Source organism: Salvia splendens, chromosome 17, assembly GCF_004379255.2.
Source record: "Salvia splendens isolate huo1 chromosome 17, SspV2, whole genome shotgun sequence".
NCBI classification, from domain to species: Eukaryota; Viridiplantae; Streptophyta; class Magnoliopsida; order Lamiales; family Lamiaceae; genus Salvia; species Salvia splendens.
Genome location: NC_056048.1, coordinates 19,332,223 through 19,357,413, shown reverse-complemented (window position 1 = coordinate 19,357,413; position 25,191 = coordinate 19,332,223). Strand labels below are relative to the sequence as shown.

At 37.0% G+C, this 25,191-nt stretch overlaps 1 protein-coding gene and 2 long non-coding RNA genes across 3 annotated transcripts; 2 read left to right on the top strand and 1 right to left on the bottom strand.

Annotated features, from left to right (window-relative positions):
* Positions 1-980: 980 nt before the first annotated feature.
* On the bottom strand, positions 981-2,562 carry LOC121774129. The gene is made up of 4 exons (XR_006044930.1): positions 2,517-2,562; positions 2,031-2,193; positions 1,314-1,974; positions 981-1,234 (listed from the first exon to the last, which is right to left on the bottom strand). It is a non-coding gene; the product is annotated as an uncharacterized LOC121774129 (long non-coding RNA).
* A 7,336-nt stretch (positions 2,563-9,898) lies between these two features.
* On the top strand, positions 9,899-15,925 carry LOC121774425. The gene is made up of 5 exons (XM_042171304.1): positions 9,899-10,093; positions 10,977-11,183; positions 13,740-13,920; positions 15,621-15,769; positions 15,860-15,925. The coding sequence occupies exons 1-5, from the start codon at positions 9,899-9,901 to the stop codon at positions 15,923-15,925; spliced, it is 798 nt and encodes a 265-aa protein (XP_042027238.1).
* A 164-nt stretch (positions 15,926-16,089) lies between these two features.
* LOC121774613 lies at positions 16,090-16,576 on the top strand. Its single transcript, XR_006044952.1, has 2 exons — positions 16,090-16,191; positions 16,280-16,576. It is a non-coding gene; the product is annotated as an uncharacterized LOC121774613 (long non-coding RNA).
* The last annotated feature ends 8,615 nt before the right edge of the window (positions 16,577-25,191 follow it).

Genomic DNA, 25,191 nt, shown 5'->3' with positions numbered 1-25,191 from the left:
GAAGAAGATTAAATAATGCCGACTGCCGATAAGTACTACTCTGTCTGTTGTCGTTTTAAAAAAATACTACTACTACTTATTTTGACTCTATTAGACCATTTCTAACCATACAAAACTCATTTTTGGTGTACATAATTTCTCTAATTATACAAAATTTTATTAAACAAATATTCAAAAATGGTGTAAATTTAAAGATGGTGTAAATGGTTGGAGTAACATTACTTTTTAGTGTGACATTTACTCAAAAATGAGTTTGAGTTTAACGTAAATGGTTATTAAATGGCCTTAAGATATATATTTTTATTAATGAATTTATAATAAAATATGATTATAATAATTTAGTAGATTGTGATATCTATTTATTACAAAAAAGTAAATTAATTTCAAATCATGAATGTTTATTTCGACGCTTGGAATTTAAAACATTATCACCACACTTTTTGGAAAAAATAAAAATATAATCACAAAAAAGTTTTATTTTGCCTCTTCATATAATCTATTAAAGACATGGTATTTTTTTATTCTCTAACTATTTTAGATTCAGGATTAATAAATTTTAGTTTTCAATAATGAAGAAATTTTAAATTATTCTATAATTAATTACTATGTCACTTAAATTTGAATAATATTCTTTCAAATTAATTCTATACTTGTGTGTAGGGTGACTTATGGATGATCTTACATTCAAAATTACGTATTTTGTTTTTGAAAGATTGAAATCTATGAAAGTTGAAAACAATGAAGTACTATGTGAATTAAAAATCATGTGTAAACCATATAAAATTTAAAATTCTTATAAAATATCATCTATATTATAAAAAATTTTCGTTAATTATGTCTACGTGATTACTTAGATTTTTCTGTTTATTTGCATTTCATTTTTATTCGCTTCTGTCAGTGTCTAGAAAAGATAAATAAGCAGGTATGAGTGTCTTTGGTTATCTATTCTTTTAGAAACAAATGATTAATATATTTTGAGCTTCAACACAAAAACATACACTATCACACTTGAATATAACAAGGGATGATTACATTCACATTGACTATTTGGCTAGAAAATTATAAAAATAAATAAGTAGGACACAGAAATTTGACACTAACAAGCTATGACACCTGATATTTTCCTCTTCTTGCCTTCCCTCTCATATTTGCTGCAGTAATCAGTTTATAGCTAGAATGTCCCATTTCACTTAGCTTACCAAATCTTTCTTCATAGAAATCCCAAATTTCTGACCTGATAAAAATGGAAGTTCCCAAAAAAAAAATTTAGATCTCAAGCTAAATGGGACAAGATGCAAGTTGAAACAACATACCAGAAAGCTAGGAACTGAAATGGTGCATATTTTCCATAGATGTTTTCTAGATCTTGTTGAATTGTTCAAGCCGAGGAGCTCTTTGCATGGACCTGTTTAGAACAATTAAAAGATAATTCTAATTCTGCCTCACATTCTAATTCTCTCAATTGAAACTACACCCTGAGCAAGCTTTATCACACGGCCTGCCCTGTAACTGAGACCACAGCGCTTAGCCAAAAAGTTCTCATCAAGTTTAGACAATTCTCTGGGGCTTGGAAAGTTCCCAACCGCGGAGCTGCTGTCATTTTCTGTCACTTCTGTACTCTTAAGAGAATCGTCAACTGAGGTCGTGGAAGGTTTACATTGCCCAAGGAAGTCGCCCCCTGTCTCCTCCGACACGAAGATTGGACTTTCCAATATTAAAGCTGTACTAATTTTCATCTCAGATTCTTCATCTCCTAATTTTTTTGCATATTTGTTTGCTAATTTTTGTAGGCAATTGCGAGGCTTTCTCTTTGATTCTTTTCCAGAAGGTGTTTCTGGAGCAAAAGACTTAATATTGTTTGATTGGCAGCTAGAAATTATTCCAGTTTCATCATTTGATGCTCTAGGTAACTGATGCTGCAATTCTGCTTGAAGGTCGCATAGTGCTTGGGCCATGCTCAGAGTTCTCAGCCACCTGAAAAGGTAATGAAGAATACAGTTACCATTGGCTAAAACACCGATTCCAACAACGCCAATTGCACAGGAGAATACACTGGACCATGTCCTCAAACAACGTAGGCGATCGTAACACTCTCCCAAATCCACTCCCTTTTGCTTGTGCGTGCACATTATGGAACGCAATCACCCTCTTATGTTCTTCACTTGATAATCTCAGCATCCTTCTAACTTGACTCTACAACATACAAGCAAACTTGTAAAGTGAAATCAAATCAAAACGTTACAGCTGAGTTAACAAACAGAAATAACAATCAAGTAACGCTTGAACATAACAATAACAAGCCAAGCAATACACACAACACAAAATTTGAATTGATTAAAATCTGAATTTGACAATAACCGTTTTACACTTTTAGTAAAATATGAAGTTCAAACGTAGACGAACTAAATTAATGTTTAAATAAACTAAAATAATCAAATTTGCAATCCTCAAATTCGAAGTTTATGAAGAGTAGCAATTGAATAAATAACACGACAGTAAAAGAGAAGAGGAATCACCGTTAACGATTGGTGCTGGTGAAGGGTGAGGGTGTCGGTTCCGAAATATAGTCAAATTGATTATAAAATCATGCTTTCGCTGATAATTATGATATGTATCTGATTTTTGGTAAATATATTTGTAAATATACGATACGATCATGAATGATCATATTGTTCAATATGGGTAGCTGAGAATTAAATGTAGACCAGATTTTGCACTGTTGATTCATGATATATGCTGATGGTTTAAGGTGTTCATTGTTGTCCAAATAAACACAATTGTACATCATTAAGGACTTGAGTCGGCGGACACAGATGACGGCCGTGATCCATGGCTTGCATGATATGTGATAGTTGTGCTTATTCAAAGCTTCGCAAAGGCAGATGAGACCTAAAATTTGAAGATGGAGCTCGGAGTTCGGATAAAGCATTCAGGCAAAGATAACAACTCAAAAGGACTTTATCCAGCCGAGCTGTGTGACATCATGCCATACAAAATTTAAAAGTTCTCATTAGTCAAACGTACATTATAACAAGGGTAAAGCTCTACCCCAAAGATTTGTAGCTTAGTAGTCAGTGGCGAACGCAGGAAATATTAATAGTAGGGGCATAATCATATACTCCTTTCATTTGCTAAAAATAGAAATTCTGAAAACGGTATGAGTTTTAATGCAAAATCGGTAAAGTAAAAAATGAAAAAAAATAAAATAAAATTGATAAAATATGATAGAGGAGGAGAAAAATATAAGGAAATTAGTGTTAGTGGATTGTGTGTCCATTTTCTAAAATGAAAAGTTTCTATTTTTAAGAAATGGTTTTTAAATGAAAGAATTTTTATTTCTAGTAAATTGATGGAGTATATTTTTATTATATTATACTCCTCTGTTCCAAGGTAATTGTGTCGTATTCTTTTTTTTATTGTCTCAAAGTAGCTAAGTCATTTACTTTTTTGGCAAAAATTTTATCTTCTCTTATACTTTATTCTTTTTCATCTCTCTTATTTTATTTCATCTCTTACTTTACTCTTTCCACTTTTAACATTTAACACATCAATTTCTTAAGTATCGTGTCTAAAAAAATGCTTCACCTGTCTTGAGTCGGGCTCATATTATATACTAGTATATATGAAAAAGTAATAATTGTATCGTAAAAAATCATATACACTAGTCCAACCCATTATAAATTTAAAATAGCTAAAGGAATTAAAGGAAGTGATGTGAAAGAACTTGGAAAAGTAGAAAAAATCTTGTTATGCATTTTAGCTACTCGTATATTTGAAATAAGTTTAACAATTTATGCAACATAGCAAAAGGAATTAAGGAAGTTTTCATTGGTCAAAATTTATAACTTAGGATAAATTTCATAATCAATTTTATTTTATAAGAGAACATTAATTGTAGCTCAAAACGGTACAGTACTTTTTAAATGTGACTTTCAATACCTAATATAGTAATATTATATCACTAACTTCTTCCCCAAAGTTTCGTCAGCCATTTTCTTCTTTCATTATCTTTTGCAAATTTTCGATCCTTAAAATTTGTCCAGCCCCTTCACATCATTCAGTTCCAGCAATTTAGTCTGCAATTATATTGGCTTTGGAAGGGCTTAAAACTGTTATAATTAATTTTCAAAAAATTTATAAATAGAAAAAGATGAAAAAAATCTTGTTGGGGAGGGCTTAAGCCCTTCCATCCTCCACCTGTGTCCGCCAATGTTAGTAGTAGCCTATTGGTAATACTACATTGAGATAAACATTAGTAATACTTTGCCTAACTCGGTCATTGACTTCAAACAAGATTCAACACCATTAAGTATGACAAGTTATTTGCTGATCAGAGGCTAAAGTGTGATCACGAAAGGGATAAGATATCTAAAATTTCATATGCTAACATTGTGAGTACACTATGGTATGTACAAAGTCTGATTTAGCCCATGCAATCAATTTGACTAGTAGATATATGGTTAATTGTGGAGAAGAACATTGCAAGCACTGAAACAGACTTTGAGGTATTTGGTGGAAACTCAGAGCCAAGATCTGCTATTCTCAAAATAAGAAGTTACTAAGGCAGATGAACTCATTGGTTACTGTGGTTCTGACTATGCAGCTAATGTAGATAGCAGGATATCTCAATCGGCCTACATACTCAAACTCTATGGAACTGTTATTAGTTGGAAGTCGAATATGCAACATGTGGTTGCTCTTTCAACAAGAAGCAGAGTATATTAGCTGAGTACATTAGCTGATGCAATAAAGGAAGCAATTTGGATCAAGGGTATACTTGAAGACTTTGGGTCGGATCAGAGCTTAATGACTATCCTCTGTGACAACAACAATGTTAGTTTGGCCAGGCATCAAGTATTTCATGAAAATAGCTAACACGGTGATGTCAAGCTCCATTTTGTGAGAGATGAAATAGGAAATAGGAAAGTAATAGTGAATAAGGTGCATACTTGAAAAGTTAAGAAGACAGACTATGACTCTGCAGGTGTTTTAGCTTGTCAACTGGCCAGGATGATACCTAGACCTAGTTGTTTCGTTGGGTCTGTGTCTATCTTCCCTATCAAAAACCTCAACCCACTTCTACTGGCTAGTATAGCGAAGTAAAGGATCGACCCCGCAGAGATGGATGTGGGCGAGATACACTTGCGATGACAATCTGGGAGGGTTGGTTAGTCACCACGCTTTTGGGGTTGAGTTTTACCTAGGCTATGAAATAAAATGAGACTCTACATATCCTAATCAGTACATAACTAAATGCTGGATGCTACGGAATGTGTACCTGAAAGTGAGGGCTGGAAAACTATCGTGCATGTGAAAAGTGAAACTTTACCCTAAATGGATAGATAAAAGCAAAAGGGAATAACAGACTACTGGCCGACTGCAACCTGGATGACAAAAAAAAAAAACTGAAAAAGCAAAGGATAAAACAGAAAAAACAACTAAAGCAAAAGGTGGTCCCAGACTAGAATGCGGCGTTCTCTTCTTCACCAAGCAAACAAAAAAAAATGATCAGCAAACTAAACTTCAATGGATGAATGCTTGAGGTCGGAATCAAACAACTCAGATCTAACCCAAAATAACACACACTCTAAATCTAGGCTAGAATCAAACTCATGCAACCAGGCAAGCAGAAATCAACACACATGCACTCAGATCAGCATGTAAGGTGGCGGAAAACTCTAGATCTATGCATTTTAAGAAGAATCAACCGATTAAAAACTTGAGAAACTTGAAGAAATACTAAATCTAAATTAACTAAGACGAATCAAATGCTTAACCAACAGAAAAGCATGTAAAATTACCAGATCTATCTACCTAGGCTGAAAGAAAGCAATAACAAGCTGAAACTCAAATAAAACTATAAAAACTTAACTTCATTCAAAATATCCAAACCAAAAGTTGTTTCCAACAAAGTATCTTCTGAAATCCAAGTTAAGTGCGAGTAAACAAGTTCTTAAACTAAGAAAGCATTAAAAGAAAGAATGTAAAAGATGATGGCTTCTTCGGAAACTGGAACTTCTAGAACTACGGTGGTGCACTGGCTGGTCGGACGGTAGACTCCTTCTCCTAGCAGGTGGCCGGAACCTCAAGTGAAACACTAGCTACTCTAAGCTAAGAGAATGCAGTAAAGTTTATCTAAAGGAAAGCATTAAGCATGGACAAAATTTCTCCAATGTTGATCTTCTATTTATAGGGTTGCTTGCTACAAACCCTAGGGCTGCTCCTTCTCTTGAAATGACGATTCTGCCTCTTCTAGATAGATGATCATTTGCAACAATTCACTCCTTCTTGTGCTCCAGCTTTATGGCATGCATCCTGGTCAGGATTGCACCTTTTTGCCTTCTTTTCCCCTGAATCTTTTCCGACCCTTTCCTCCTGATTAGTACCCCATCGTGCACACTTTAGCAACTATTTTTGCAGATATTATCCAATTAAGCACGTTATACTAACCAGTAACCAAGGCCTAAAATAAGACTTATCAATACTACATAGAATACTGTACATATGCTTACAAAAGCACTACAAAGTTCTAAGTTTGAACATTGTTTAGACTTATAGCTCGATGATATGAAGAATTGATGGAGATAAAGTTATTTGATCAATAAAACCAAAGTGGAGATTTGAAATGAAGTGGCTAAATTATCTCAAGCCCAAGAATACTCATGCCCAGGCCCGCATCAGAAGTCACGGCTAGTTTGAGTCAGAGTCAGTTAGTTACTTTGTTTCCAACGGCTAGTTATGGTCGTTTCTCTTGTACCATTGAGAAATAGAGAAATAGAACGAGCGATACACATGCACAATCCATGTAGCTATTCAATAGGTTTTAGCTAGAGTGATTGCATTGTATTGTATCGAGGTTTCTTGGTTGTATATTTAATAAAACAGCTCCCGCTCATCTATGGAGGTAGATCTCGCACGGGATCGAACCACGTTAGTTTTGTGCGTCATTTAGGATTGATAAATTTGTTGATTTGCATAACAGTAAGATAAATTTGGAGGCAATTAATTAATTCAAACGGAGGACTGTTGAGCCGCTACTGGTGGCGTGAGGGTGCAGGCACAATGGGTCTAGTGCTGGCATATGGAGAAGGAAGGGTGGGGTGGTTTCAAGTGAGAGAGAAGTTGTTGGAAGAAAAAAGATTTGTGATTTGTGAATGGTAAGTCATAAGTGACATAATCCATGACAAAAAGATGAAAATAATCTGAACTAGCTGGACCAATTCGCGGTTTTTAGCTGAGCCGTACAGTTCTCCCAGTTCAAAATGGTCCTATTGAGTAGCGGTTTTGTGAGGTGAATCAGATTGGACAAGTCATCCGTTCGCAGCTGAATCAGTAAGTCCAGTCTAATATTTAAATTATTGACTCCACCACATTAGAGAGAAAAAATCTCCTAACATAGAAAATTTATAATTTTAAAAGAAGAGAGCATCAGCAATAGCGGACGAACACACGCGTGATCGGCTAGTGGCTCGGGCGTCGCATTCGTCCGCTATTGCAATCGGCGAAAGCGGGATGGACGAACAGGGTGGACGAGCGGTCGTTCGCGGTGGGATGGCGTTAGCCGATCGCTCGTCCGCTATTGTGCCGACGCGATCAGCGAGCGCTATTTTTTCTTTTTGATTTTTTTTATTTCAACTTTATAAATACGGCTCGTTGCACTTCATTTCATTTGCACAATTTGTATTAACGGGTTTCTCTTTTTCCACTCTTATTTCTATTGAAGATAAATGGATCACGACAGTGACTCTCCCGCCACGAGCGAATCACAAACGCTGACGTTCCTTGTTGGAGGTGGGGGAAACGCGGGTGGATGGCCGGGATGATGCCCAGAATGGGTATGAGTATGAGTGGATATCCTAGGTACTACGGGATGTACCCATGGATGGGCGGATGATGCCCGGGATGGCGGGGATGAGTGTCGGGATGCCGAGGATGACTGCGGGGATGCCCGGTATAAGTGCCGGGATGGGGGGGACGTTGCCCGAGATGGCAGGGATGGATGGGATGATGCCAGAGATGGGAAGCGGCTTGGGAATGGGTATGCAGGGCATGCCTGCAGCTGCCGGATGCAGTAGATCGGGGGTCCCCCAATCGCCTAGGGACAATGTCTATCGGCCCTCTCTGAATTTTTGACAGGTGGTTCCCGAGTCTCTACTCCACCAGAGACTCAGTTCACCGACAACGAGACTTTCTCACTTGAGGAGTTGGGTCTTTCTCCGATTAGGGAAACTCCCACAGAGAGAGAACCAGTGGTAGGGTGTCGGGGTGCTTCGGCAGGGAAGTCGAAGAAGAGGGGCAAGGGCAAGGGGGTGGCAGGTGAGTCTTCGCACGTGGGGGACGAGGAGGAGGCCGGTGAAGGACGGAGGTCCGTCTGGAGTCCGGAGGAGTGTGTGGTTGTGGCAAAGACCTGGATCGATGTTTGTGAAGATCCCATTCAGTCGAATAATCAAACCATCGACAGGATGTGGGCTCGCATCTCCGAGGCCTACGAAATATTTAAGTCGCGGGGTGCGAAGTATCACACGTCGGAGGAGATCCGGAAACAATGGGAACGGATAAAGGCCGTCGTCTCCAGTTTTGTCGACTTCTACGACAACAACATTCACTCGATAACCAGCGGCATGAGCATGGAGGATGTGAAAAGGTTGTCGTTCCAGTAGTTCCCTAAGCCCAGAAAGTTCGGCCAGTTTAAGTATAGGGATGTCTATGTACAACTGATGGAGTTCCCCAAGTTTCGTGCTGGGATTGACGCTGGCTGGCAGAAGCGAACGGGGCTCAATCTCTCTGGCGAGTACATCAGCAGTGTCGGTTCCCACGACCTCCCTGATGATGCTGAAGAGGCTCCTCCACTAGTTCCCCGCCGTCGTCGCTCGGTTGGGCAAAAAATGATAATGTAGATGTCTAGGGGAGCCTCAAGCGGGTCCCCGGAGGTCCAATCAACAGCTCCCAGTACTGATCCCAGTGTCGTGCTCAGTGCCGCTCTCATCGACCTCGCGCGTATGTAAGCGCAGAGGAACTTCTTCGAGGTCATACAGGAGTGGAACGCGACAACGGACCCCAAACACAAAGACTTTCTGGAGAACCTCATCCATGATAAGGGGCGCGGTTTGGGGATGACACCCCCTACCTGGGGCGCGGTTTGGGGATGACACCCCCCGCTGGGGGAGTCGCCGGGGATGGCCAAGGGGACTCCGAATAGTGAGACGGGGCCCACGTGTGGTGAAGCTTGGAGATGGTTTTTTTTTGTTGCGCTATGTATTTTTAATTGAAACATGTATTTTTTTATAAAATAAAATAATTGCAATTTCTCTGTATTCGTGTCGAATTTTTAATTCCGTATTTGTGAATTTGTGGATTTGTTTTATTGCTAGGGCGTCGACTAGTCTTAGTGCTAGCCTATTATTGGGTTGTGGGACGCCCTAGTGACATGACAGACTGTGGAAAGTCCTAGTGATGTGGTAAAATGTGTTTTTGGTTAATTCTAGTGCTAAACTATTGAGTAGTCCTGCCTATTGTGGATGCTTTATGAAAATAAAAATTGTCTCTAAATTTTTAGGTATGGACGAGGTAGTAGTTTAAGTGCTTTAATTTAAGCATGACACGCTTTGACGACGTCCCAGCCACCTGCGTCAGACATAGAAAAAGTAAAGAAGGAAAAATATAGGTGAACAAAAAATAAAACAAAAAAAATTGCACTTTCCTTTCTTCGATTTCTCCCATTTTCCCAAAATTGAAAGACTTATTATAGGTATGAGGGCACGGCCATCTAAACCCTAGATTTCATCCTGAAAGTTATTCGTAGTACGATGGTGAAGAGGAGCTACGGCGATGGATATCATATTTCTCCGTTGAAATCGAAGAGATTTTCTGGAATAAATTCAGCGATCGTGACTTGTGAATGGCGTCGTCTAAAAAGCCAATTGTGAAGGTACAAGAGGAAAACCGGGTAGCACAGGAGGATCAACCAGCAAAGGTCATCGAATGGGAGGATTACGAGCAGGAACTCGCTCGTTTATGCAGTTTGACCTCCGCACTTGAGGAAGCCAAGACTAATAAATTGGGACTTGAAGAGAAGCTTCAGTCGTCGATACAAGTAAATATTTAATCCGAGTAATTTATTGTGATAGCTTCTATGGATAGATGGGGATCACTTTTGTACTAACTGACTCAATGATTATTCTCCATTTGAATATTATGTCTCTTCATACGGTGTAGTTTGGGTTTAAGTGATCTGGAATGCGCTTTGCTAGTTTTGTGACTCAGATACTATCAAATTTGGAAATTTGTTTATGACTCAATGATTATTCTCCATTTCCTGAGTTTTGTTTTTTTTACTTGAAAATTGACTATTTGGAGTTTCTGATGTTAATGGCTTCAACTGAGAATCGGGAGTTTGGTTACTGAAAAGAAAAAACCTATGAGATTTGGTTCAAAGTAAAGATATGATTATTGGCTGACCATCAATGTGGTGGTTGTTTAAGAATATCAGGTTCATGTTGAATTTGTCTTACTATTATCTAAATTGCTTATTTATTATTGATGTTTCTTATGACTTTTCGAAGTATGTAACTATGATACATACGTCAATAACCTGATACCACTAAAAAATGATATTTTGTCATGTTATTAATTTGAATATTTTGTCATGGTATTCTCTTTTTCATTGATTGGTTGTGTTTGATAATCTCAAGTTAAGATATGTCCCTAAGACAATAAGCAGCATGAAATATCTCCTAGAGGGGCATCTCTATAGTCAGGATATGTTACTTTATTACATGTGGTAGTAAGAGTAGTTGTTATTGTTGCTGTCTCTGCTCTTGTGTCTCTCCTGCAATTAACTCTATGTGTTTGGTTCTGTGTGTGAAAGAGATTATGCGATATCTGCTAAATGAATGAGACAATTTATGGTGTTTTTCTATTCTTTTTCCATCCAACTTAACTGCAATTCTCCAATACATTGGTGGTTCTATGGGCAGATAGAATCTGAGTCATTAAGTCGGTCGAATGAGCTTGATCAGATGCGTGAGAAATTGGAACATCGGAAGTTGTTGATGGGGAAGATGTCTATGCGTTCCAAGGTTGTAAAAGAGAAGGTCAGAAAGCAGGAGAAACAACTTAGTGGTGAAATTAGATCTCTTTTGGTTGGTGGAAGTTCTATTTCTGTGGCTAACAAACGCATGCAGGTAATGTTTGACTATGTTATTTGGCTTTCTTCCCTAGTTTTCTTAACTGAAATGAATTTACGATTATTCTCAATTATTATTATTATTATTATTATTATTATTATTATTATTATTATTATTATTATTATTATTATTATTATTATTATTATTATTATTATTATTATTATTATTATTATTATTATTATTATTATTATTATCTGTCTGACTTGCATATACTTCTATTACAAGTAAACATGCAGTAAAATATGCTTGTATGGTCATCTATATACCTGCAATATATGATGTAGACCAATTACATACCCTAATCAAATGATAATAAATCATTATAAACAAAATCCCTCTAAAATATAAATCATTCTGTCAAGGGCTCAGTATTTAGTTTTGAAATGGCACGGGTATTAACGCGCAATTGGTAAAATAAGAGAGAGAAAGAGAAAAGGTTTGGGAAGTAGTCTACTTGATTGTGGGTCTACATTATTAGTAGTGTTTATTTATGTACGGTTAGTGGATAGTGGGGTTCACAAAATATTAAATTGTTAATTCTAATGGATAAGTTGCAAATAATATTATGTGTGGGGGTAATATGTTGTTCAAAAGTTTCCTAAATTACAATTGCATAATTTTAAGTGATGGACCAAAATGGAAATACTTGCTATTTTTGGAGAAAATCGGGTTTATAGGGTACTTTACGTTTAAAATAACGTAAATGTACCCATTTTGTTATCTCTTCCATATATGGGAGAAACGCCACCCACATTGGCGTTTTTCATTAGTGAAGACGCCACCCGCATTGGCGTTTTACAATTTAGAACCGTATGTCGTCGTATTTTATGGAAATACAGTATTTGTTAAACACGCCAAGCTGGTTGGCGTCTTTTGGTTAAAAACGCCTTCACCACTAGCGTGTTTCAATATAGAGAGATATTCAACACTGACGTGGTTCAAGTTAAACCCGCCTTAGGCACTGGCGTTTTTCCTTAGAGACACGCCAATGGAGCTGGCGTTTTTAATTAAACACGCCAACGTTATTGGCGTGTATAGTCAGCTCCATTGTAATCAATCGGCAGAACAATTAACACATAGGAATGGCTCAAAAACACTTCGATTCCATCATTTCATACAAGCAAACAGAGATACACCTCCATACACTGACATTTAATTGAGTAAATAAACCTCATCGAAAGCATAAAATCAATCGGAAATGCGAGGAAAGCATACAAATAGATAGACGATCTATTTTCTAGGCGGTTTGGTGGATGCGAAGGCCTATTCTGGAAGCCTTCTTATTGAATTCCGACCTATCCGGAGTCACTGCAATCGATGCGTTTCCACCGATCCTTCTCAGCGTCTGCGACATTGAAACGAACTCCGACGTCCGATCACGAAACGGCGAGGTGATTTGAAGGAAGTCAGTGAGTAGGTTGGCAAATACAAGGTACTAAATGCTTGTCTTTTCCTCATTCTTATATTTTAATATTGCCTTTTTTTATTATTAATGATATGTCACGTTTGATAGGTCTCTTGATCTTAGACCTCTACAAATTGAACAATAAATAATGACTTCAGTGTTAACAAGGAAAAACCCGACTATACACGCCAATAACGTTGGCGTGTCTCTGAGGAAAAACGCCAGTGCGGAAGGCGGGTTTAACTTGAACCACGTCGCCAGTGGTGAGGCGTTTTTAACCAAAAGACGCCAACCAGCTTGGCGTGTTTAACAAATATTGTATTTCCATAAAATACGACGAAATAAGGTTCAAAATTGTAAAACGCCAATGCGGGTGGCGTCTTCACTAATGAAAAACGCCAATGTGGGTGGCGTTTCTCCCATATATGGAAGAGATAACAAAATGGGTACATTTACGTTATTTTAAACGTAAAGTACCCTATAAACCCGATTTTCTCCTATTTTTTAGGGACAGAGGGAGTATAGTTTTAGCTACCATTTTACTATCCGTCTCCAGACCATTTTCCTTATTTTCCTTCAAATATTTGATGTGATCATCTGACAGACATTGTTCAGCTCATTCAGTGTAATGACCAATATCTGAAGAGCACTTCTGTAGATGTCATCTTGAGTTGGTTGATGGATATTTACTTGCCTGAAAACAATGAGTAATGTGCAAATTGTAAGTGGCCAAAAATCCAGATTCTCAATGGAAATAATTAATGCAGAGTCTTCTAGAGTCTCATGTAGACAAGATTTTCCTTGCAGAGAAAATTTTTATAAGCACTCTCAAGATTAAATAACTTTTTGACTCTTTGTGACATATAGCAATTTTGGACTTAATCCATTTTTATAAGCGAATATATGAATGCTTAATGTGTTGAAGCTCACTATGACTACACAGTTTTTTTTTGCTTCTGTTTGACAGTTGAACACGTTTCTCAATTTCAAGCCATTATTTGAATTTTTTTGTAGCTAAGAGCCTAAAATGATATTGCTCTTCATTCTTCATTCTATATTTCCTTATTTTTTTTAACTTGTGGAATGGATTAGATATATATTTATGAGATATAATTGCTTATCTTTAATGTAAATTTGTTCTGGTGTAGGACTCAAGTAGATTACTTGCTGGAGAAAAAGGTTATGGTCATTTGAAAATTTTGCAGAAATCATTGAGATTGAGGCAGCAGTATATGACCACGCAGGTCACCTTGCTATATCCAGTAAAGGTTGTGGTCAGAAAATCATCTGAGCAAGAACTTGAATCATTTCGTAGTAGTATTAAGTCAGGTAATTGTTGATAAGAAATGAGGATATTTAATTAACTGTAGAGTGATTATGTTTTAAAATTAAAGGTAATTGATCTCAAATTTATTCAGTGAGTTGAAATATCAGTCAGTAATTACTCTGACTCTCTGATAGTATACTTTGAGATGACAAGAATGTAAAACTGCAGATGAACAACAACTCTATGCTGAAAAATCATGAATCGGTGACTTAGTTAGAGAGTTGAAATCAAGTCAAATATAATTTTGTGTTTAGAGTCTGAGATAGACAGAATGTATTAGCCATATAGATTCATTCGCTTCTGAACTTGTTAGAACTTAGAAGGAAGTTATTGATTCATAATTTTGACTGCAAATATGTATTAAAAAAAGAAATAAGCCAATGTAATTATAACAACCAATTTGGTGTATTATAGTTTGGCATGTTTCTATAACAATCTTCTTTCGTGGGTCACTGTGCTTATTATGCTATATAAATAACTAAGGTAACAAAGCTCACCTGTCAAGATCATCATCAGGGTCAGACACCTGATATTAATCCCCTAAAGTATGTGTATTCCACTATTCCTTATTATTTATCATGTTAACTAAGCAAGCATCATTACAAAATTGTAGACCCTTATCTGCAGACCTATTACCTTAAATCTAGAACCATATATGAAGTGTACTTTTTTGACATTCTTGGATCTTCCTATTAATAATTGCATATCCAACAATTATTTGTTCTGGGTCATATAAGCTAGTCCATGCTGCATGGTTTTTAGATTTGGTAAACTACTTTGTAGTAAATGTTGCCTGTTGTCTGGGCATAATTGTTTTACATTTGTTAGTAAAATAAACCAAAAGATTTAACACAGCAGTAATGAAGCTATTTATAGTATGGTATGGTGCTGCTGAAGAGGATCTGTTACTGTTGTAAATGTTAATGATTGTTCTGGTTGTTGAAAGTTTGCTTCTCGTCATTTTTTATCTCTTAAAAATACAACATAAACACTGCAATTTTTTGCTATAAAAGAGTCAATGGAGTAGAGGGCAGATCAGGCTGGAATAATTTGTATTATAGGTTTACTTTCTGTATGAAAGTAGCAGTAGTTGATGACACAGATAAGATGTGACTAGGGGCTATTATTGAAATTATCAGCCGGGGTTAGGTTAAATGGAGAAATTGGCTTATGTATGGCAGTAACAATAATGGCATCTTGGGTTTTATTTTGTTGTTTTTGATCTTGTTTGTGAGGTCCAACAGTGTGTATTTGCTTCACTGCTCATGCCTTGTACATCTATATATTTTGCTTTTGTTTGCTTACCTCTGTGCTATTTCTCACTCCCATAAACCTTTAAATGATCCACCTAAAAAATAAGGCCGTTGTTGGGTTAAAATATTGGAGTGTTATTTTTTTTGTTATGTAAATATTGCCATGTGCAACACAGTTGTATGAACATAGTTGCAGAAACATTATAATCATATTGTTGTTTTGCAAGGATGATTTACTTGTTTTTGTTTTATATTGACTTTCAGTATAGATGTTCTGAAGTTACTTGTTGCATATGCACATAATATATTTTTGTAGATGTTGTAAACTGTTATAATGCAATTGATGATAACTTGAAGTTATTAGGAGTTACTTCTTGATCTGCTTCATGTGAAGCATCTTGAGTTTTCTGTTCGTAATATGTTTTGCTGTTTTATTTTTCTTCCAACAGGTGTTCCTGATGGATCAAAACCTCTCGACCAGGGCACATTGACCATCTCCGGACTGCACCTCACTGTGGTCACTTTTACAAAAATGAGTTTTTTTACTAACAAGAAAGAGGTTCAGCGATCATCAACTGCTCTTGGATATGTAGCTCATGTATGTACATTCCCTTTGTAGAAAAAAGAATTTTGGTTACATTTTACTGAACTGTTGTTCTATTTGTGTATCTCTGGGGGTTGCTATCAGACTGGCAAGCTATATATAGTTTATGCATATCTGTTGCTGTCAGTCCGCGAGTACACTTACTACTAGTTATTATATCTTGATCAAAATGGCCTGTTCCTATGCAGGCCGTGTCTCTTATTTCTTCTTATTTGCAAGTCCCTCTGCGCTATCCATTACGCTTAGGAGGTTCTCGATCATTTATACGTGACTATTCCCCTTCAGTTGAACTTTCAGCTTCCAGTACATCCTTAGATACAGTAATTTCCACGAGCTCAAAGCCTGTAGAATTTCCTTTATTTATTGAAGGTCAAGACTCAACAAGAGCAGCGTACGCCATATTCCTGCTAAACAAGGTTTGTTCATTTCCGGATTCTTGCGCTAGTCATACTTCACTTGAAAATAATTGGACATCATATTACTCATTTGTAAATTTAATTGCAGGATTTAGAGCAAGTCTTGAATTTTATCGGTGTTAAGAGCGTAGGACCTCGACATATATTAGCAAATCTAAAGGAGCTTACACTAACAGTTCTTTCCCAAGAGTACATAGATATGTGAAAGTTTCTGTAAATGGATTGATTACTTGTATTCTAGATTAGAAGGGTGCTGTTTTTTTCCGACCACCTTAAATTCTTGGTCTATTTTCCAAACAGTGCCAATTATATTTTATGTTAACTTACCTTATCTTAAATTTTTTTTGTTTACTTCACGGGCAATGATACTGGAAAATGGATAGTATATTTTTGAACAATCATTTTTATCATTTAATTAAATTCGACGATTTTGAAATTTTCTCTACCATGCTTCCCATTTTTCCTCTCATTTTTCATTTTTTCTCCGCTTCTTTCTCTGTCTCATCCATCGACTCCCATAGAACTATAGCAGTCTCGGAGCTTTTCCAAAATTTCATTTGTTTCGTTCTAATATTTTATAAGGAATAATAGCCAATTAAATTACGAAGTTTAGTCAAATGGCTAGTCTTATGAAGTTTAAAAATGACATCTTTTTATGATGTTCGAAATGTTGTTATTTCATTGAAATATGTATACTAATGGAACAATTGAAAAAAATTAAAACTTTATTATTTAATAGTACTTATTTAATTTCAAACTTAGTGAGACTAAAATTTGACCAAAATTAAGGACTGAAATGGCTCTTATCACTTTTCATAAAGGTTCCAACTAGCAAACTCAGAGGGCAAGAGTTTGTCATATATAGGTGATTTTTTTTGTTGCTTTTTTTTCATTGTGATTTGTGAAGCAAGCATTTTGGGTGAAAGAGAAATATTGTTTGGTTTTAACATCAAAACTGGGGAACATTATCATGACACATGATTTTTCACACCATAAACGATTTTATGTATATTAATTACTAGTACTCCTATTTTTGTCCTACAATTTTAGTATTTATAGTAGTAGAAATCTGCAGTTATACACAATTTGATTTTGTATAAAATTTTATTTTTCAAAGTTCAGTGAATTTGGAGACTACTAATTCATAGAAGTATATACTGTAAAATTTGATTTCAGTTAAAGTTCTAATAGTAACAATACTACCAAAAATATAATCATTACAGGGAGTATTATTTATACTGATACTCAACAATTTAAATTTGCTACGGTTGTCTTCATAAGTCTAAGGTCCTTCCTACTTTCATTCTATTCATTTGCTTGATATAATAGAATGAAGGAGGAAATGAAATGAAATGAAATGAGCAATATGCTATATAAGTTATTCTTCTTGAATATCTCTTGTTTGTTTTGCTGACAAAGTGTTACTTCAACATACTAGTTTGGAATGAGATGCAATCTTCCTGTCTTTAAGAAAATTAACTACTAACTAAAGTAATTGTTCTATTTCATTTAATTGAGATTTTAAAGGCTGTTTCGAGCCAATAAAATATCTTCCATCTATGCTACTTGGATATTGGCATGCACCTTATTCTACTTGGATATGGACATATATCTTATGCTACTTAAAATATTCACATTAATCTGTCCTTTTTTCATCAAATGACCCATGATAACTGTTAAGGACTTAATTCCTTAACGGTGATCGGCGGCTGTCTGCTCGGCGATCAAGAGATTTTTCGGCGTCCTGAGATAGGATCGGCGGCGGTCTAGTTCGTGGCTGTGCGCGGAGCTCCTCCGTCGGGCAGCGGAGTAACTAGGTTTGGTAGAATAATTAACAATTTGTTGTGGGCAAAATAATATTTCATTTATTGATTGAATGAATAAAATGATAACAATCTATCCTATTTATAATACAAGAATACTAGCTTAGGGAACACGAAACAAATATAAGAAAAGATATGCAAATCCCTAATATATCTAAACTAATTAATACTTTATAGAAAAAAGGCTCGTATCAACTCCCCCACGGTTAAAATCCACCTTGTCCTCAAGGTGGGAACCACGAACCAAGGACGAGAGTTGAAAGCTAAAGCTTGGCGAGGCGTCTCCTCCTGGATCAAACGCATACCGAACAACTGAACTTCTCCCTTCCCCACCTCCGTAAAAAATCAACAAAGGCGGACTGATTTGGTAATCCCAATTCAACTCTAAAATGGAAAGCTCTGCCACACATCCTTGAATGCGCAAACAGGACTTGTTATTTCGCGGAGGAATCAACCTAGCATCGGTGTCGAGCGAGGTTGGTCGATGAATCATACTTGTAACATCACCTACATTCAAATCCATATAGACACAAGCCATTATGGGCAGACTCGTGTAAGGACCATCTCCCTTCTTACCCAATTCTTTAGACTTTAACTTCAGCTCATCCATTTCTACTATAAGGTCCGATTTTGTTGTCTCAATTGCAGCCTTATACTCAACTATAATATTCTCTATCTCCATCATCTCTTCTCCTTCTTGCATATTCGTTACCCACTTTTTCTTCATTGAGCTTAGGATAGCAGCTTGTGGATGCAGATTAGAAACCGCAAATGGTGCTGTCACGGGCAGGGAGTGCAAGGGCTGGAAAGGTCCCGGAGCGGCGCAAGGTAGCAGCTCCAAAGGCGGTGAAGGACTCGGCCGCTGCGACTGGCGATCTGATTGGGGCAGCGGCGGCGGCGGTTGGTAATTTTGGTCTGGCTGCTTTGCGGCAATGGTTGCTGTCAGAGGTGATTCCAAACATGAAGGCTGGCGAATTGCAGGTTGATCCGATTGCTGAAATACGAGCGGCCGTCGCTGGATCGATGGGTTTCCCTGAGGTGGTTGGAAATCCGGCTTAAGATTTGTAGACTCGGTGGTGCTGTGCCGCGGTGGAGCCAATGAGACATTGGGGTATAAACCCGACTGCCCACGAGAAGCCATAGTATTTCTCAATGGAGGGTATTATAGTGTCCGGCTCGACGAAGAATCATCTGGCTGATCGGGCTGCGATAATGGTCGGAATTTGCTCACCCGGTGATCTGTGGCATCGACATGAGTTGCCTTCCTGTCCCATACCTCCAACAAGTGATCTGACTCTGCATTAATCGGGTCCTCCGCTATGATTACTGAACGAGTCTGTTGAGACGCGGGCCCTCTAACGGAATACCTTCTGGGAAAGGTGTGCAGCGGCGCCGTTGTGTCACGCGCCGTGTAAGGTTGATTCCGACGTGAGTTAGGGACAGGGGCCAACGGCTGATCATACACCGAGACCTCGTTGAAGTGGCGTTGCCTTGGTGTCTCTCGATAGACAGGTGGGTCCCAACAGGTAGGTCGGCGCTTGGGCGGTGATGGCGAGTACATATCTAGCTCATAGGATGAAGAATGCTGATATGCAGTGGTCCGACGGGTCCATGGTGGGTCCCAGCAAGTGGGTTGTCTCCGACGGGTTTGGACCGATCCCATGCGGTGACTACTATCCCTATTACGTTTACGACGATAATCCTCATACTCCCATTCATCGCCGCCATCGCAGTCAAGCGGCTGGCTGAACGCGCGCGGGATTGCAGGTTTAAAATTCTCAAACCGCTGGTCCGTCTCCTCTCTCCAAGCATTTAATTTATCTAACCTATCTATCACGCGATCCAATTTGTTGCCAATTGAGTCGTCAATGTGTCCCTCGTCGGAAGGGCGGTCAATCGGGTCCTCCTCCATGGGAGGGCGCTGAAAGTCTGACTTGTCGTGGCGGCCTCCCACGTGAGTGCGGCGGGAAGCACCGTCTGGAAAAGTGTCGGGGCGGTGACCCCTCCACATTGATATCCCGTTGCTATGGAAGCGGGACATGAGTAAATCGATGAAAGCACCAGTTGTTAAGGACTTAATTCCTTAACGGTGATCGGCGGCTGTCTGCTCGGCGATCAAGAGATTTTCCGGCGTCCTGAGATAGGATCGGCGGCGGTCTAGTTCGTGGCTGTGCGCGGAGCTCCTCCGTCGGGTTGCGGCGTAACTAGGTTTGGTAGAATAATTCACAATTTGTTGTGGGCAAAATAATATTTCATTTATTGATTGCATAAAATGATAACAATCTATCCTATTTATAATACCAGAATACTAGCTTAGGGAACAAGAAACAACTATAAGAAAGGATATGCAAATCCCTAATATATCTAAACTAATTAATACTTAATAGAAAAAAGGCTCGTATCAATAACACTAGCTTGTGAATTACCTATAAGGCTATAAATGTTGGTTCATTGGCTTATTCAATAATGGTTCTCCATCTAAACAGATGATTTGAACTCTTGATTTATTGGATGGAGGAGAAACATCTTACTACTAACTAAGGTACACTTCATCATCAAATTAATGTTGCAGTTGTGATTTTGCAGATCCTGATATTATTTTTCCTTCTTTCCTTTTCTTTTCTTTTCCTTTCCTTCTTTCCTTTTCTTTTCTTTTCCTTTCCTTCTTTCATAAATATATTTATGTGAACAGGAAACTTAATCATTTGTAGTTTGATGTTGAATTCAAGTAACCTACAAAGTAGAAATGCTGAGAATATATACAGGGATCTAATAAAAATATGGCTCAATTTTAGTTAATAACATACGTCTATTTACCATTTGATATATTGACCAAATGAATCATACTATGGCATGTGGCAATATTAATCAAATTTTGAATTATATCTAATCATATAAGGGCATTCTTGTAATGTAATTATTTAGGTTGATAATACATTCTACATTTCCTCCATCTTTCGCAATGTAAGTGTTTTATTTTTCCCAATCTTGTTGATTTCATAAATATTGTTTTTACCTAATTTTTGCTATATATAATTATTTTCTTAATTAACACTACTATTATTATTCTATTAATAGTTTATTTCTTTCATAATATCAATTAACAACACATCAAAAAAATTTATAATCTACGTTACATGTAAACTCATTATGTATTATGTATTATGCTTTTCCACTTGTTTGCGAGATCTTCTTGCATGCATGATATTTCAGTTATGTCTAAAACATATTTTCGGCCAATGTATGTATCACAAGGTAAGTATCAATTGAGCCCATTTTAAGTGAATATTACTCCCTCAGTCCCTTATTATTTGAAACACTTTCTGCATGAAATTTAAGAAAATTGTGCTTAGCGGATTATTATAGAGAAAAAATAGGAAAAAAGGAGAAAGCAAAGTATGAGAGATAATAGAGTAAATGAAATTTAATGTTTTTTTGTCATAAATGGAAATTAATCGAATAATTTGGGACAATCCAAAATAGAATACGACTCAAGTATCTTGGCATTGAATGTCCATATTATTTCCTTAGTTATCACTCCATAACACTATCTTATCTACTTCAGAAGTATATTTGCATCACAACCATCTATCACTCCATAAAATTATCTTATTTACTTCAGAAGTATATTTGCATCATAACAATCTATCACTCCATAACACTATCTGTTGTTATAAACACCAATCGCAAGATAAATTACTGTACTATTTTAAGACATGATTATGCCAATCGAAGTTGGAGGAAACATGAGCTCCAAAGCTGGAATGAAGCAACGAACAGTCGCAATGCTTATGCGCTACGAAATGGTTAATTCCTTGAGATCTATTCTCTGGAGAATTGTGTTTATTGTTTGTCATTTGACTAGCAAGACTAATTTGGATTTGATAGTAATAATTGGGATGTATGTGTCGTTAAATATACCAATGCACATATGGTTCAATATAATTGTGTACATATTAATGGAGACAATATTGTGCAAATTATTTGAACAAGATGCTAAAAACAACAAAAATTACGAGGGGATCGCAATGGTCTCCAATAGGAACCATGGTAACAATCCAAATGAATGGTTTGTTGATATGTGTACCACTTGTCATGTGTGCTCCGAGAGAAGCATTTTTTCTACTTACAAATCTATTGGAGGTAGAAAAATATGCATTGGAACCCAACGTGCATTTGAGTAAGCACACAAACAAGCATGTAGCTCAAGAAGAATATGCAAGGATCATAGGGAGTTTGATGTTTATCACAAACTGCACCCGACCAGATCTTGCGTGTATGGTGAATAAGCTGAGCCGATTTACGAGCAACCCAAGTAAGGAATATTGGAAAGCTCTGCGTAGGGTTTTGAGATACTTGAATTATACTCTTAACTTTGAACTGTAGTACACAAGGTATCCCCAAAATGAAGGGTATTGTGATCCAATTGGATCTCCAATTTAAAAGACTCGTTTTCGACGAGTGGGTATGTGTTCATGTTGGGGGGGGAGATTTTTCGTGGAACTCAACGAAATAGACATGTATAGCTCAATCCACCATGGAATCTGAGTTTTCGCTTTAGACAAAGCAGGAGAAGAAGTCGAGTGGCTTAGAAACTTCATAGAAGATATTCCATGCTGGAATAAGCCAGTGCCTACAGTAATGATACATTATGATAGCCAAACAGCTATAGGGAGGATAAATAGTGGGTTATATAATAGTAAGTCTCGACGTATCCGTCAGCGACATAATATCGTGAGACAGTTGATCACATGTAGTGTTATCGCAGTTGACTATGTAATAAGGTCAACGGATAACTTAGCGGATCCGTTAACGAAAGGTTTAAACAGTGATCAGATGCATAAATTGCTAAAAGGAATGAGACTGAAAACCATATCTTAAAAGAAGTGTAGGCCGCTTCAACATGTGAATCAGTTATGATTTCAAAGTGGTGTTTACGAAATTGAAGTTTGAACGAATGTGAATAGTCACGGCAGAAAAATCTGACTTCTCGTTAAAATTTTCCCAAGTCCTCTCGAATGGCCCTTCGGCCTTTGTGATTTAAATTGCGAAATCAAATGGTACAACCAGTGTTTTAAAAACCGTTTGAACCGGCCGGTTCGACCGGTCCGACCGCGAACCGGTAGGTAGTCCGGTCCGGTTTACCTATTTAGACCAGTGTGAGGTTGAGCCGCCGAGAACCGTTTGAACCGGCCGGTTGGACCAGTCTGGCCGGAAACCGGAAACCGGTTTTTGCTTTTTGTGTCCATTAACGAAAGGATTAAACCGTGATCAAATGCATAAATTGCTAAAAGAAATGGGACTGAAAACCACATATTAAAAGAAGTGTAGGCCGCTTCAACATGTGAATCACTTATGATTCGAAAGTGGTGTTTACGAAATTGAAGTTTGAACGAATGTGAATAGTCACGGCAGAAAAATCTGACTTCTCGTTAAAATTTTCCCAAGTCCTCTCGAATGGCCCTTCGGCCTTTGTGATTTAAATTGCGAAATCAAATGGTACAACCAGTGTTTTAAAAACCGTTTGAACCGGCCGGTTCGACCGGTTCGACCGCGAACCGGTAGGTAGTCCGGTCCGGTTTACCTATTTAGACCAGTGTGAGGTTGAGCCGACGAGAACCGTTTGAACCGGCCGGTTGGACCAGTCTGGCCGGAAACCGGAAACCGGTTTTTGCTTTTTGTGTCCATTAACGAAAGGTTTAAACCGTGATCAAATGCATAAATTGCTAAAAGAAATGGGACTGAAAACCACATCTTAAAAGAAGTGTAGGCCGCTTCAACATGTGAATCAGTTATGATTTCAAAGTGGTGTTTACGAAATTGAAGTCTGAACAAATGTGAATAGTCACGGCAGAAAAATATGACTTCTCGTAAAATTTTTCCCAAGTCCTCTCGAATGACCCTTCGGCCTTTGTGATTCAAATTGCGAAATCATATGGTACAACCAGTGTTTTAAAAACCGTTTGAACCGGCCGGTTCGACCGGTCCGACCGCGAACCGGCAGGTAGTCCGGTCCGGTCCGGTTTACCTATTTAGACCAGTGTGAGGTTGAGCCGCCGAGAACCGTTTGAACCGGCCGGTTGGACCGGTCTGGCCGGAAACCGGAAACCGTTTTTTGCTTTTTGTGTTCAAAATTTTAAAAACTTGTTGTTGAAAGGGCTTGAACTCATGACCTCCACCCCAATTAACAAGAGCTTAACCACTCCACCACAAGCCCCACATGGAAAATAAGAACATTAAACAATGTTATACATAGAATATTAATATTTTTATTTAAACCAACTAATAATTCATTTATTTTGTATTTTTTATGTAATTATTTATTATGATACATATAATTATCATCCTCTAAATTTTATCTATACTTTTCTAGTTACTATATTATTACTATAACCCTTATTACTATCGTTATATTATACTCCCTATGTCCCATGTTACTTGCACTGTTACTTTTTGGCTCGTCACAAACTCCTTACACTATTTATAGTTTAAAGTAGAATTAATGCATTCAATTAATATGTTAGTTTAAGTTAAGAGTTTTTTTATTAAGTGATGTCTCATTACACTTAAAATTCTAATTTAATTACACTAAAAAATCAATCCCAAATTTACGGCCTAAAATGAAAAGTGCGAACAACATGGGACAGAGGGAGTAAGATTCGATTTTTTCAATATATTTATTAATTATAGTTTATTATTTACTAAATATATATTTTTATAGCATATATTTAATTTATGTAGCCTGATATTAAAGTATTCTTTTATTTAAACTAACTAATAATTTGTGTTCGATTATTCCACCACATACATTTTTTTTGAATTAATATAAATTTGGTTTATTTTTATATGTAAAATATTTAATTTTTATTCACACTAACTAACAATTCGTATATTTTATTATATTCACTAAATTTTAATAGTTTATATTTGTATATATAGTAATTATTTGTTAGATTGAATGTTTTTGTGATACATTATTGATCATATTTTATTATTTATTATATTAGACACTATATTTTACATTATAAATTGAATTATACTTATTTGTAACAGTAAAACGGTTCGACCAGTGATTAAGCTGGTTCGACCGGTTGAACCATGAACCAGTAACTTCACCGGTTCACTTACCGGTCCGGTTTTTAAAACATTGGGTACAACCCATTTACTTAATTTCAGA

Bases quoted from the DNA above. Each gene is read 5' to 3' on its own strand.
- LOC121774425 (XM_042171304.1), top strand. From the start codon at position 9,899: ATGGCGTCGTCTAAAAAGCCAATTGTGAAGGTACAAGAGGAAAACCGG. The intron at 13,921-15,620 runs GTAATTGTTGAT...TTCTTCCAACAG, and splicing joins TCGTAGTAGTATTAAGTCAG to GTGTTCCTGATGGATCAAAA. The intron at 15,770-15,859 runs GTATGTACATTC...GGTTGCTATCAG, and splicing joins CTCTTGGATATGTAGCTCAT to ACTGGCAAGCTATATATAGT.